The sequence below is a fragment of the Artibeus jamaicensis genome, unplaced genomic scaffold (assembly GCF_021234435.1).
Source record: "Artibeus jamaicensis isolate MK-2021 breed Jamaican fruit bat unplaced genomic scaffold, CSHL_Jam_final contig_685, whole genome shotgun sequence".
In the NCBI taxonomy this organism is placed as follows: domain Eukaryota; kingdom Metazoa; phylum Chordata; class Mammalia; order Chiroptera; family Phyllostomidae; genus Artibeus; species Artibeus jamaicensis.
Window position 1 is genome coordinate 12,696,782 of NW_026521924.1, and position 12,702 is coordinate 12,709,483.

At 56.2% G+C, this 12,702-nt stretch overlaps 1 protein-coding gene across 5 annotated transcripts; it reads left to right on the forward strand.

Annotated features, from left to right (window-relative positions):
* Nucleotides 1-1,816: 1,816 nt before the first annotated feature.
* Nucleotides 1,817-12,257, forward strand: LZTS3 (leucine zipper tumor suppressor family member 3). 5 transcript variants are annotated; one of them, XM_053671076.1, is made up of 5 exons: nt 1,817-1,971; nt 6,945-7,169; nt 7,709-8,185; nt 8,512-9,378; nt 9,715-12,257. In XM_053671076.1, exons 3-5 carry the CDS (start codon nt 7,727-7,729, stop codon nt 10,411-10,413), a joined length of 2,025 nt encoding a protein of 674 aa, XP_053527051.1. In that variant the 5' UTR covers nt 1,817-1,971; nt 6,945-7,169; nt 7,709-7,726; the 3' UTR covers nt 10,414-12,257. The 5 variants fall into 5 exon arrangements, with proteins under 5 accessions (XP_053527051.1, XP_037003695.1, XP_053527052.1 ...); XM_037147800.2 differs by lacking the exon at nt 1,817-1,971 and adding an exon at nt 2,555-2,685; XM_053671077.1 differs by lacking the exon at nt 1,817-1,971 and adding an exon at nt 2,555-2,685 and having other exon boundaries at nt 8,512-9,315.
* The last annotated feature ends 445 nt before the right edge of the window (nt 12,258-12,702 follow it).

Consider the following 12,702-nt stretch of genomic DNA (forward strand, 5'->3'; position numbering starts at 1 on the left):
GATTTTTGAATGACTTTTTGGCATCTATGATTGTTACTTTCTTATTTAACAAACACGGATTATTCATTTCATCTACAATGACATTTAATTTTATTTCCTTAGTTTATTTAGGAATTTTTTCCCCTGAAATATCCTTTTTTGGAATTGGTGCGAGGGGAAGTGCGGCTTCATAAAATGAAATAGCATTCTGACTTTTCCAGCTCTTACAGATTTACAGGGTGAGGATTATCTATTTATATACAAGTTTGAGAGAATTCTTTCATTGAAACATCTGAGTCTCTTTTGGACGTATTTGTTGGATAATGTTTTCCACCTCTTTCTTTTTTTTTATTTCCCAGAAAATGGTCCACTTCATCAAGACATTCATATACATTAGCACAGAATCAGTTACGGTAGTCTCTTCTTTTCCTGGTGTTCTTGAGGTGCAAAACCACATTCTCTAAGAATATCTTCTCAAAGCTAGGAGCAGAAAATTAAAAAGAAAGATGGAGATCAAGATAGGTGGGGTGGAAACTGACTAAAATGAAAGGAAAATAAGCAAGAATAAATATATTATTGGAGAAAACAAAGAGTACTCTAGATGACTCTGAAGAAAATTATGCCCTGGCTGGTGTGGCTCAGTGGACTGAGTGCCAGGCGATGTTTCTCTCTCTCCCTTTCTCCCTCCCGTCCCTTCTCTTTAAAAATGAATAAATAAAATCTAAAAAAAAAGAAAAAGGAAATTAAATCCACGATGATGAAGAAAAACTTGAGATAGTCTCCCAGGATGCAGAGAAAAAGGACAAAGATTTAATTGACAATGGTGACCCAATGTGATAATTTTAGAGGAGGGGAAAAAAAACCCCAAAACAATCTGTTCACAGAATAGACAGGAACATACTAGAAGAAAACCTTTCTAGCTGAAAAGACCTTCTATTTCTGGAAAATCAATAGGATATGGCCTGCACTGAGACTTATACTAGCAAAATATTTGATTGTGAGGGTAATAAAAAGTTCCCGAAAGCAGCAGGTAAATCATTCACCTAAAACAGACTGGCCCAGCTTTGCTACCATTTGTTTTGAGAGATAACATACACAAAAGTACGGAAAAGAAATATTAGAGTCTGAAAAAACTGGCAGTAACATTGATACCAATTAAACAAAGGGCTGGCAAATGCCAAAAAACAATGACTGAAAAGAGGATGTAATGGCTTTAAAAAGTGTAAAAAAAATCTGGGTCTATCATCCTGGACCCAGGATGATATCATTAAGTGGACGAATATAAGTAGGTGTGAGGGTAGCAGGCCAGGAGATGAAAAAGCACCTTAAGTTTTTCCCTACATAAAGAGGAACATAAAAATGATTGGTCATTGACTAATAATTTGAAATATAAACTATTTTTATTTAGTAAACTTATAGGCAACCACCAGGAGAATTAAAAAAAAACAACTGGCTTTCTGCTTTTCAAAACACTATAGGAGATATGAGCAAATATGGAGAGATTCAGAATACAGGAAATAGCAAAAGTAAAAACTATAAAATACAATGGCAGATAACCAAACTAGTCAGTTGTAACAGTGGAGATACAATGGGTTAAATCTCAGCCAGAGTGTAGGCACTGAGGATTTTTAGGGCAAACCCCTTGTACCTTTAGGCTTTTGCTAACGCAGAACCTGAGGCCTGGCTGGCTTTCACGTCCTATTTAAGGCTAAGACCCCAGTTCCAGGCAGACCTCTTTCTCCAGGCAGTCCTCCTGGGCTACCCCAGGCGAAATGAGCACACCCCCCCCCCCCGCAAAGAACGCAGCACGTGAGCGGGAAGCCGATGCTTCGAGTCAGGGAGGAAGTCCCCACCTTACTCTCTCACCCCAGGATACCGCGTGCGGGACGGAGCCGGGCCTGGTCCCAGGTGCGGGACACAAGGTGAAAGCGCTGAAATCCTGCTGGACCGTAATGTGTATCTTTTTGCGTCGTCCGCCTTTACCCCCAAACGGTGAGTATTCCCGAGCAGCAAGTTTCAAATCGGCTTGGTTTGCTAACGGATGCAGTCACTGCCCATGGAAGCTTCCCACACACCTGCCTGTTGTCCCCGCGCCGGGGTGGGTCTTCCCACCGCGGGGTCGATCCACCGGTGACAGCTCGCCCCGCCCCCACCTTGCAGACTTGCAGGGTCTCACGGTGTCCACTGGGAGGCCGCGTCGGAAGAGCAGAAGCCAGAGAGGAATAGGGCTCCCGGCTCTGCGTCTGCAGCCCCTTCCCCAAACCACCGGGGCTCCTCCCTGTCGCCAGAGATGTGGGGTTCAGAGAGGGCGTGGTCCCACTGAATATGTTGGAGAGACTAGGGGGCAGAGCTCAATGGGCTTGGGGGTAACAAGCGACAAGCAGAGAAGCTCGGGGCTGACCCTCGGCACCCTGGAGTGGATGAAACAGAGGGGTCCGAAGTGCGGGCTGAGACGCAGCGACCAAGTGGTTAAAGCACTGTGCCCCGCCCCAGGCCGAGGATTGGTGATCCCGGGGGGCGTGGCCGGAGGGCGGGCCCACGTTTGCCGCAGCTGCGGGTGGGCGGGGCCTGGGCGGGGAGCGGGAGGGGCGCGGAGCGGAGCCGGGCCCGCGCCGCGCGCCCCGCCGGGCGGGCTTTGGGCTGCACCAGCTATCCGGGCCGGTGGCGTCGGCTCCGAAGACCCCGCGCCAGACCTTGAAGCAGCGAGTAAGTGAGGCAGGCCCACTCGCGGCGCCCCTCCCGGCTCCGACATATCGCTGTGCCCTCTGCACTGCGAAGCTGGTCCTACTGGACCCGGAGCTGAGGAGGGGGCGCGTCCGGCTGCTGGGGTCCTGCGGGGGAGGGGAGTGGAGATGAGGCCGATGATGTCATGGATGCTTCGTCTGGCCTGGGGAGCCGTGGAGGCCGGAGGGGGTGCGGCCCGGATTATGTCACCTCTTCCCTCTGCGCCCCGCCCCCCGGGGCCACACGCGTTGCTGGGGAGGTGCGGGCGGGATTTCCCCCACCGCAGAGACCCCAGGGCACATTCTTAGGAGGACTCGTGTTCGGGGTCTCTATCTGCGGCTCTGCGGGCTGTGGGCTGTTGGTGAATGGCGAACTCCCCCCACCCCTCAGCGAGGAGACTCGTGTGTGCGCGCGTGTGTGCTGGTGGGGGGGGCGCTGTCAGCCCCCACAGTCTTGAAACAGGAGCTTCATCAGAACCAGGATCTAGGGGATGAGCCCCCTTCCCTCGTCGCCAAGGGAAGGTAGATCTCCCCCTCACACATCCCAAACAAGTTCTGGAGACCTCTGCACCCCCCAAAGATTTACAGTGCCCCCAAGCTCTTTTCTCCCTTAGTCCTTCTTCCCAGAAGACCTTCCTGATTTTTCCTGTGCGGATTCATTGCCTCTTTGCATTGCTCGTCACTAGCAATCCCACACGTATTTTCTCTGCATCTTATTAGTGCCAGAGCCCAGAGACCCCCAGGACTTTGCCATCTGTGCCCCCCTGGGCACCCACAGGCCAACGCCAGGGAAGCCTCAGAGTGAAATCTGCCTGCAGTAGCCTGAGCCAAGTACTCCAAGACCTCTTCCTGCCATGGGCAATCAGGGATGCTATCCTGGGAGCCAGCATTTGGATTGGGCCTTGGAGGATGCAGGATGGGTACAGAGATCTGGGAAAAGATAGTGTATGGAGTGGAGAGGGGCTCAGGTCAAGGCAAGTAGGATGGGCAGTGGGAGAGGCCTCTGGGGCCCTGCTGCAAGCTGTGTTCTGGTTCGGGGCTGAGAGGAATGCCAGGCATTTTACACATAGTACATATACTTCTTAAGATTTCTGTAAGGTAAGTGTGAGAACCTGAGGTGAAATAACCTGAACGCAGTTCCACCCCTAATTTATACTTGGAGCTGAAGCTCCAGATCTCCATCTAGTCTACGGCGTTTGGTGCTGCTCATGGAAGAATTTGGGCAGAGCAGGGACAAGATCAGCTTTGCCCTTTGGAAAGAATCCCCTGGCAGTTTCATGGGGGAGGGCGTGGAGGGGAAGAAAAGCCAGCAAGGAGCTCCCAGCAAGGGTGCTGGCAGGAGGGGCTGCTGAGATCTTTAGGAGGTGAATGGTCAGGGTCTGGGACCTCTAAAACCCCAAGGGAAGGCAGAATGTTCCTAGCTTTGGGAGGACACAGGTAGGGGGCAGCTAGGTGGTCACTCTAGGTCAGAGGGACCTGCCCATGTAACCCACAGATAGAGTCCATTTGGCCACTTTGTGACTGCTACTGCTGTAAATAATGTCCCAGGCACTGAGGGTCGATGAGACAGTGATAGAGGTAGAGTCGGGCAACAGACTGCCATCCAGGCTGTTGAGCTGTTGCCATCAGTCTGCCATTGCAGACCACACTCACTACCGGGGCCAGTTCAGGAGTCTGACCCATAGGTGAAGTTCAACTCAGTTTCTGCCTACCAGGGAAATGTATGCTCCTCCTTGTCCTGCCAGCTCCCTGCTGGGGTTTTAAGGAACCAAACTTGAAATAGTCAAGATGTAAGGAACATTTTCATGAGGTTAACCATGACAGATTAGAATTATGTTAAGAAGCTCTTTGGGGAGTGAGGCTTGAGGTGGAGCTGCTTTGAGCTGGCAGTAAAGGGTTCCCAGGTAAAGCACGAGTATAAGAGATTTAGGAGACGGTCTTGGGACCTCATTTCCACCCAGGACTCTGGGTGTCTGGGCCTGGGTGGGGACCACACACACCCTAGGGAAACAGTGGGGCAGAGTGGCATATGACCAGCCCCAATCTATAGTCAGATTCTTCTTTCCTGGATCTCAGAGAAGGTACCAGTATTGCTTGTATCGCACCTTATAGTGTACAAAGCACCTTCCCAAACATTATTATCTCCTATCACTGCCATGATCAACGCAGTCACTTCTGAGGTTTGCTCATGCCAATACCCAGGCCTCTGGCGCAGCCCCCTTGCCTAGATCTCAGTCTCCTATTGGAGTCTTCCTTTGGCATATCAACATACTCAGCTTTCTTCCACATTTAATTTTAAATTTAGAAAAAAGCCGTTGGATCCCAAACCATTTATATCACTGCCTTGGTTTAGCAGGGAACCTCCCATCTTCCCTCCAGACCCCTCTCCTGTTGTCGGGCTTTGCCTTGTACCACCCGTCTGAACCGTCCTCTCATAAGCACCAGTGGTGTTTGCACCCCCCAAATCCAGGGCACATTCACCAGTCCCAGTTCTACCCAGCCCCTTTTTAATGACAGAATTGCACCCACATTCTTCAAGGCCCCATCTTGGTCTGTGAGGCCTACCTTTTCCTGGCCTTCTTCTGGGCCCTACACTGCCTCCCAGGCCTCTGGGGCTCCGTTACCCTAACTAGTTGCTTGGCCCCACCCACACTACCCTTAAATGCTGATGTTCCAGTCTCTCTAGCCAGGATGTGAGACAGAGCTTTCTCTGGTCTTCCCCCAGACATTCTCCTGTGTCATATTAATGTGCCACACCCACCCTGTTGCCCCAGCCCAGATCCTCTCTCCCCCTCCCCCCAGCCCCATCTGTATGAACTTCTGCCAGTTCTTGCTTCCAAATCCTGCCCAGGCCTTCCCTCTGGTTCCAAGCCTCAGGCCACTCAGCCTCCATCCTCCCAGTCCTCAGTTGCTCCCTACACTGCACTAGGGATGATGAGAAAAGGGGGTCATGGTTAGGATGGGAGGGGGATTTCTGAGCTGAGGGGTAGCCACGTTGGTGTATGCTAAGAGTGGAAGCAAAGCAGGGACTAGGGTGAGGCCCAGGAGGCAGGCACCTGGGGGACCCACCAAAGTAAAGAGGGCCTCACTCTCCCGGGGTCTGCACTTGCTGATCCTGCGCGTCTCTTGCGCCTGACAGGACAGATTGGCCCAGGGATGTGGGTGGGAAAGTGCTGTTCTCCACCCCTAGGGAGCAGGTGCTGAGAGAGTGGAATTTCACAAAGGCAGTGCGGGCTGGCTTGGTGGTGGACTTTCAACCACCTGGGGCCGTAGTGCCAGTTGTGGTGGCCAGAAGACACCTGAAGGCCAGTAGTTTTGTCCAGCTCCCCTGGTCTGGGGCCCGATAGGATGGACACAACATTAGAAGTGGGTATCTGGGTAGAAGACAGTCTGAGAAGTGCCCAAAGGGCTGTGGGATGCCACCTGGACCCCTTCACCTTGGTAAAGGAAGGCACCCTGCCTGTTTTCTGATGGGAGTAGAATGTGAGGGCCTGAAGGGTGCCCCTGCCAGGCTGGATTATTCAGATCTCTGAGGCAGGTGTACCCAGGTGCAGACTTGAGACAAAGGAACCAGGAAGCAGGGCCTCCCTGAGCACAGGTAACCCGAGGCCCTGCTCGCCCTGTTGGCCCTGTTCCTGTGGGCTGGCCTTAGGGGGTGGGGGCGCACACCCAATGAGGGGCGCCGAGGACTTCGTGGTGTACTGAGAAGGGTCAAGGTCTAAAGGGAGTGGGAAAGGGAGGTAATCCAGGAAGTCTTCCCGGAGGCAGTGGATTCTCAGCTGGGGGTAGGGGGGTTGGCTGTTGGTGGAGTTAGGCTGGCGCAGAATCTTCCCCGGGCTCCGCTGGGTGCGCAGGCCCCGCCCATCCCCGCCCACCTGTGGGAAAGGCAGGCCTCTAGGGAGGCTCCGCGGGCGCGGGCTGCTAGCGGCATTGCGTCCTCAGCGGGCTTGGGGGCCTCTGCCGCGGTACCGGCCGCGGGGAGGGGGCCCTCCGTGCTGGGCCCCCCGTGCTGCTCACTTGAGAAGACCTCCAGGAGGGCTCCTTGGTCACTCGCTGCAGCCGCGGTCCCAGGCGGCCGCGGGGACCGAGGCGTGCCCGTGGTGGCCCTGAGGCGCGCTGCGAAAGCAGCTCCTGCCCCTGCCGCCCAAGACTACCAGTCCGAGGCTCGGCACCTTTCGCCTGAGAGCGCCTGGCATCGTGGCAGCTCCGCAAGGTAGGTCCTTCGTTCCTCCCATTTCACAGAGAAGAAAACTACAGTCCGAGATGGCTCTGTTGACCCTTCCAAAGTCGCGAAGCTGGTTCGGGCCGAGCCCCGACTGCGAGAATGAGGCACCTGGCCCCTGCAGACCGGGCCCCAGAGGGTCCCAGGCTTGAGGACCTTCGGTTCCCCACCCCCTTGGAAAAGCAAGGAGAGGAGCCTGCGCTGGTAGTGAGCCTCCACTTCTGCCCTTGACTACAACATCCTAGGTTAGGGCGCTGGGAAGGACCCCACCCACAATTTTGGATAGGGGTTGGTTTCTCTTCTGACTCTAACTTCTGAGGGTCCCTTTTGGATTCAGATGTTGCTGTCCCCTTCCAACCCCATCTCTCTGCCTGTGAGGTTGGGGTGTTGGGGCCCAGGACCAGGGTAAAGAACCCTGAGTTCTGGAGGCTGCAGTGAAAAATTGAGGGGACCACTGAGTCTAAAAGGCCCATGGGGGAGGTGGTGTTGAGGAGGGGAGTGCAGCGCTGAGCAAAGCTGGGAGGGCATGATGTGCCTGCTGTTTTGGGCTTGGGCCTTGTCAGGTCAGCCACAGGCAGCCCGCATTACCAAGCTACCACTTTTACCCCTGCCCCATTCCTTCACTTTGGGTGTCTGGGAATTCTTGTATCAGTTGTAGGGAGGGGGCCTCTGAGAGGTAGGGTGTGGGCGGTGCTGCGGCTGGCTTGCCGGGTGTGGTGCGGTGTGGTGGGCGCAGGCGTGGGTCTGACTGATCTGATCTCTGCTTCCCCACCTATGCCCACAGTGACCCCCTGGCTTAGTCATGGCGAAGCTGGAGACACTGCCTGTGCGCGCTGACTCGGGGCGGGATCCCCTCCTGGCCTTTGCCCCGCGGCCTTCTGAGCTTGGACCCCCTGACCCTCGCCTGGCCATGGGCAGCGTGGGCAGTGGGGTGGCCCATGCCCAGGAGTTCGCCATGAAGAGCGTGGGCACCCGCACAGGGGGTGGGGGCAGCCAGGGCAGTTTTCCTGGCCCCCGAGCTGGTGGCAGTGGGGGCAGCAGGGAGAGGCCAGGCCGCTACCCCTCTGAGGACAAAGCTCTCGCCAACTCCCTCTACCTCAATGGCGAGCTGCGGGGCAGTGACCACACGGATGTCTGTGGCAATGTGGTGGGCAGCAGTGGTGGCAGCAGCAGTAGCGGTGGCAGTGACAAGGCCCCACCACAGTATCGTGAGCCCAGCCACCCCCCTAAGCTCCTGGCCACCTCTGGCAAGCTAGACCAGGTCAGTTCCCGGGCCTTTTTCTGGGGATGGGAGGTAGTGCAGAGAGGAAGACGAAGTGGGCCTCCTTGGAATTTGGGTTTTAGGTATCAGGATAGAGGCTGGGCTTGGAGGGTGGGGTCTTGGGGGCCAAGTCCAACTGGTGGGTCCTGGACAAAGACTTGGCTTGGGTGGGCCGTGAGGTAGAGACCCTGCCCTAAGTGACTCCTGGGATGGAAATCAATGGGCTTGGGAGGGGGCGCTGAAAAGTCTTGGCCAAAGGGAGGAGGCTGGGGTCAATGCTAAGGCCCCATCCTGATGTCCATTTCCCCTTCCTTGCTTTTACACAGTGCTCAGAGCCACTAGTTCGGCCTTCAGCCTTCAAGCCTGTTGTACCCAAGAATTTCCACTCCATGCAGAACTTGTGTCCCCCACAGACCAGTGGGACCCCTGAGGGACGACAGGGACCTGGTGGCCTCAAGGGTGGACTGGACAAGTCTCGGACCATGACCCCAGCGGGTGGGGGTGGGGGCGGCCTCTCAGACTCAGGCCGGAACTCACTCACAAGCCTGCCCACCTACAGCTCTAGCTATAGCCAGCACCTGGCGCCCCTCAGTGCCTCCACCAGCCACATCAACCGCATTGGCACTGCCAGCTACGGTAGTGGCAGTGGCAGTGGTAGCAGCGGTGGTGGGTCAGGCTACCAGGACCTGGCGACCTCTGACAGTGGGCGGGCCTCCAGCAAGAGCGGGTCATCCTCATCCATGGGGCGGCCTAGCCACCTGGGATCGGGAGAGGGCGGAGGTGGAGGCCTGCCTTTTGCAGCCTGCTCACCACCCTCGCCCAGTGCTCTGATCCAGGATCTAGAGGAGCGGCTGTGGGAGAAGGAGCAGGAGGTGGCAGCTCTGCGGCGGAGCTTGGAGCAGAGTGAGGTGGCGGTGGCCCAGGTGCTAGAGGAGCGGCAGAAGGCCTGGGAGCGGGAGCTGGCTGAGCTACGGCAGGGCTGCAGCGGGAAGCTGCAGCAGGTGGCCCGCCGTGCCCAGCGTGCCCAGCAGGGCTTGCAGCTGCAAGTGCTGCGGCTGCAGCAGGACAAGAAGCAGCTGCAGGAGGAGGCAGCCCGGCTGATGCGACAGCGGGAAGAGCTCGAGGACAAGGTGGCCGCCTGTCAGAAGGAGCAGGCCGACTTTCTGCCCCGGATGGAGGAAACGAAGTGGGAGGTGCGGGTTGGGGGCTTGGGCCTTCTCCTTGTCTCTTCCTTCTGTCCCTCTGGAGGAACCCAGCGCAGTAGGCCACCATTCTCACAAGGGGAGTGAAAGTTGCAGGGCTGGGGCAGGGGAAGCAAGATTGATTAAGAGTGTCTGTGAGGACTAGAGCTGCCCCTGGGCTGGGTAGGGTTGGCCATATATACCCTGAATCTGAGGAGAGGGCCCTGTGTGTCACTTCTGCCCAGTCTGATGCCCTGGAGAAGCTTGGTACCTCTGGGGCTGGATATGGGGGCTGGGTTGAGCAGAGCTCTGCCTTCACCCTGGCTTCTCCCACCCAACCCTACCCAGGTGTGCCAGAAGGCTGGAGAGATTTCACTCCTGAAGCAGCAGCTGAAGGACTCGCAGGCCGATGTGTCCCAGAAGCTGAGTGAGATTGTGGGGCTGCGCTCCCAGCTGCGGGAGGGCCGGGCCTCGCTGCGGGAGAAAGAGGAGCAGCTGCTCAGCCTAAGGGACTCCTTCAGCAGCAAGCAGGCCAGCCTGGAGCTGGCTGAGGGCGAATTGCCAGCTCCCTGCCTCAAGCCGGCACTGACCCCTGTGGACCCCACTGAGCCACAGGATGCTCTGGCCACCTGCGAGAGTGACGAGGCCAAGATGCGCCGGCAGGCCGGGGTGGCCGCTGCTGCCTCTTTGGTCTCCTTGGATGGGGAGGTGGATGCTGGTGGGGAGAGCGGGACAAGGGCCCTGCGGCGGGAGGTGGGGCGCCTGCAGGCCGAGCTTGCCGCTGAGCGGCGAGCTCGGGAGCGCCAGGGGGCCAGTTTCGCGGAGGAGCGCCGCGTGTGGCTGGAGGAGAAGGAGAAGGTCATCGAGTACCAGAAGCAGCTACAGCTGAGCTACGTGGAGATGTACCAGCGAAACCAGCAGCTGGAGCGGCGGCTGCGGGAGCGTGGGGCCGCGGGGGGTGCCAGCACACCCACCCCCCAGCATGGTGAGGAGAAGAAAGCCTGGACCCCCTCCCGCCTGGAGCGCATTGAATCTACAGAAATCTGATCCCTGACCTGGGCATTCGGACTTTTGACAAATGTCCTGTCAAAGGCCAGAGTCCCCAGTATTCCCTCCCACCATCTCTTCCCCACCATTTCCATATCCCCAGACCAAAGAGGTTCTCAAAGCAGCTGTGACCAGGTCCCTACCCTCCCTGCTCTGAGTGCCCTCCCAGCTGTACGACTGCCCCTCTGGGCAGTCCACTCCGACCCTCCTCCCAAGGAGGGAATGGGGAGGGCAGAGCTAGTGGGGCCCAGGTTCCCTTTGTTGGCACTCCCTGTTGGAGATAGAGGCAGCAGGTCCGCAGTGCCGTGAGGTGGCCCAGCCCCTCAGTGAGTCTGGGCTGCTACTGTTGGTGTGTTCAGTGATGCTCGCCTCCTAGGCCATGCAGCCTGAGGGGGCCTGCTTCGGGTCTACTGAAACTGATAGGCCTCGAGCTCCTGGCCTCTCTCCTTCCTGCATTATTCTCCCTCCCTGGGCAGATTGGCAGGACAAGTGGGAGCAGATGGCCTGGCTGTGGTTGAGAGGGCTACCTGCCCAGCCCCTCCCCCCAAGGTCTTCCGGGCTCAGGCCTCAGAGCCTAGCTCGGCCCTGAGTGTGTGCCCATATGTACGTGTTGGAAGAAGGAGAGGCTGGGGCTGGAGGCTCAGTGCCCAGGAAAGATTTGCCTTCCTGTGTCTGGGAAGGGTCACCTGGAGGCTTCTAAGCACCCCGAATCCCCCGACACACACACACCCTCTTTTCTGGCCAGGATCCAAGGGCAATAGCCTCATCCGCCTGGCTGACCCCATACCCAGGGCCACTATCTGGTTCTAACTACAGCTATGAAGTGCTACCTGCCTCTCAGGCACTCCCCTCACCCAGTTCCTGAGGTCATGAGTGTCTGTGATGTCGCCCCCACTCCATTCCCACAACCTCCCGCTTTCAGCTCACTGTCCCAGGCCACCTCTTCCCCCAAACCTCACCTTTTCTTCCAATAGAAAATTCTGCTTGATATTTGGTGCACTGCCCACTTCTAAGCTCCACCGGCCCCGAGCCTGAGCCTGAGGCCTTTGTTTTGGGGGGTAGGGGGTGGGAGGGCTTGTGATTGCCTGTGAAGAACAAGGCTGACCTGAGAGGAACACTGACTCTTGGGTTCCCCAGGGCCCTAAGGTAGCTCACTGTTTGCCCAGGGGCGGTCTGGCACGGCCATCAGTGGGGGTTAGGACAGCCAATGTGACTTCCTCCTCTGTGGGCCCTCTCAGAGTCCATCTCCCCAAGATAGGAAGGGAAAGGCAAATTTCTAATTCACCAGCAATAAAAATTGGAGGAGGCTTGGCACTTAGTCCTCATATTTCTCTTTTCGCTCTCTTCCTCCCATCCCCAAGAATAGGTTTGGGGGCAGGGTGGAGAGAGCTGGCAACTACTGTGAGCAAGTCCCCTAACCCCTGACCAGCCTCCTCCCATGACTGGTGACTGTTCAACAAGCTGTGCGTCCCCCATGAAAACAGAAGTGTCCCCCTGTGTGGCCTCTTATCTCTTTGCACAGCCCCTTCCGGTGGCCCTCACCAGGTCTCTGAACTGGGTTGGGGGGCCATTGTGGCAATCACTGCCCATTCTGCTCACCCCTCAGTGCACCTGCCCCAGAACCTGGGCCTGGGCCAAAGGGGCATGGGGAAGAGAAGGCATTAGTAGGAAAAAAAAAAAAAAAAAAAAAAAAGGAAAAACAAAAAATATGAACAGACTCAGCTTTGGGACTTCCGACCACAAAAGAAATTATATATAAATATATATATAAATATATATCTCTACCATATGTGATGGAAAGACTTTGTTTTCTTTTCCCAAAGAAATAAAATTGAGAAAGCCTCTTGAGTGGCATTCTTTGGCCTGTTGGTGTCTTTGCAGGTGAGGGTGGTGTGGAGGGCAAAGCTGGAGTAAACAGATTTCCCAGAGGAGGCATGAGACTGGAGGTGCTCATTGGGCTGTGCCAGGACATTGGCTCAAAGCCCAACGTCCTCCATGTTACCCTGGAGGAGTCATGCTTCCACATTTCTGCCTAGCGGGGCCTTCTCTTCTGAGTGTCACCCAAAGCGTTTCAAGCTGGTTCCAGCTCAGAATCTAGACGCCAGGCTGCTGGCCAGAGGCAGGTGATGCAGGGCAGCTAGATGCAGCCTGCAGTGGCCCGAGCCACCTTATAGCAATGGGCTGATGTTGGTGGGAAGAACACCTAGTAAGGAAGGGTGAGAACTGGTTTGTAATTAGTGGTGAGCCTGAAGAGGCAGAAGGGACCCAAGTGTGCTGTCCTTTATGATC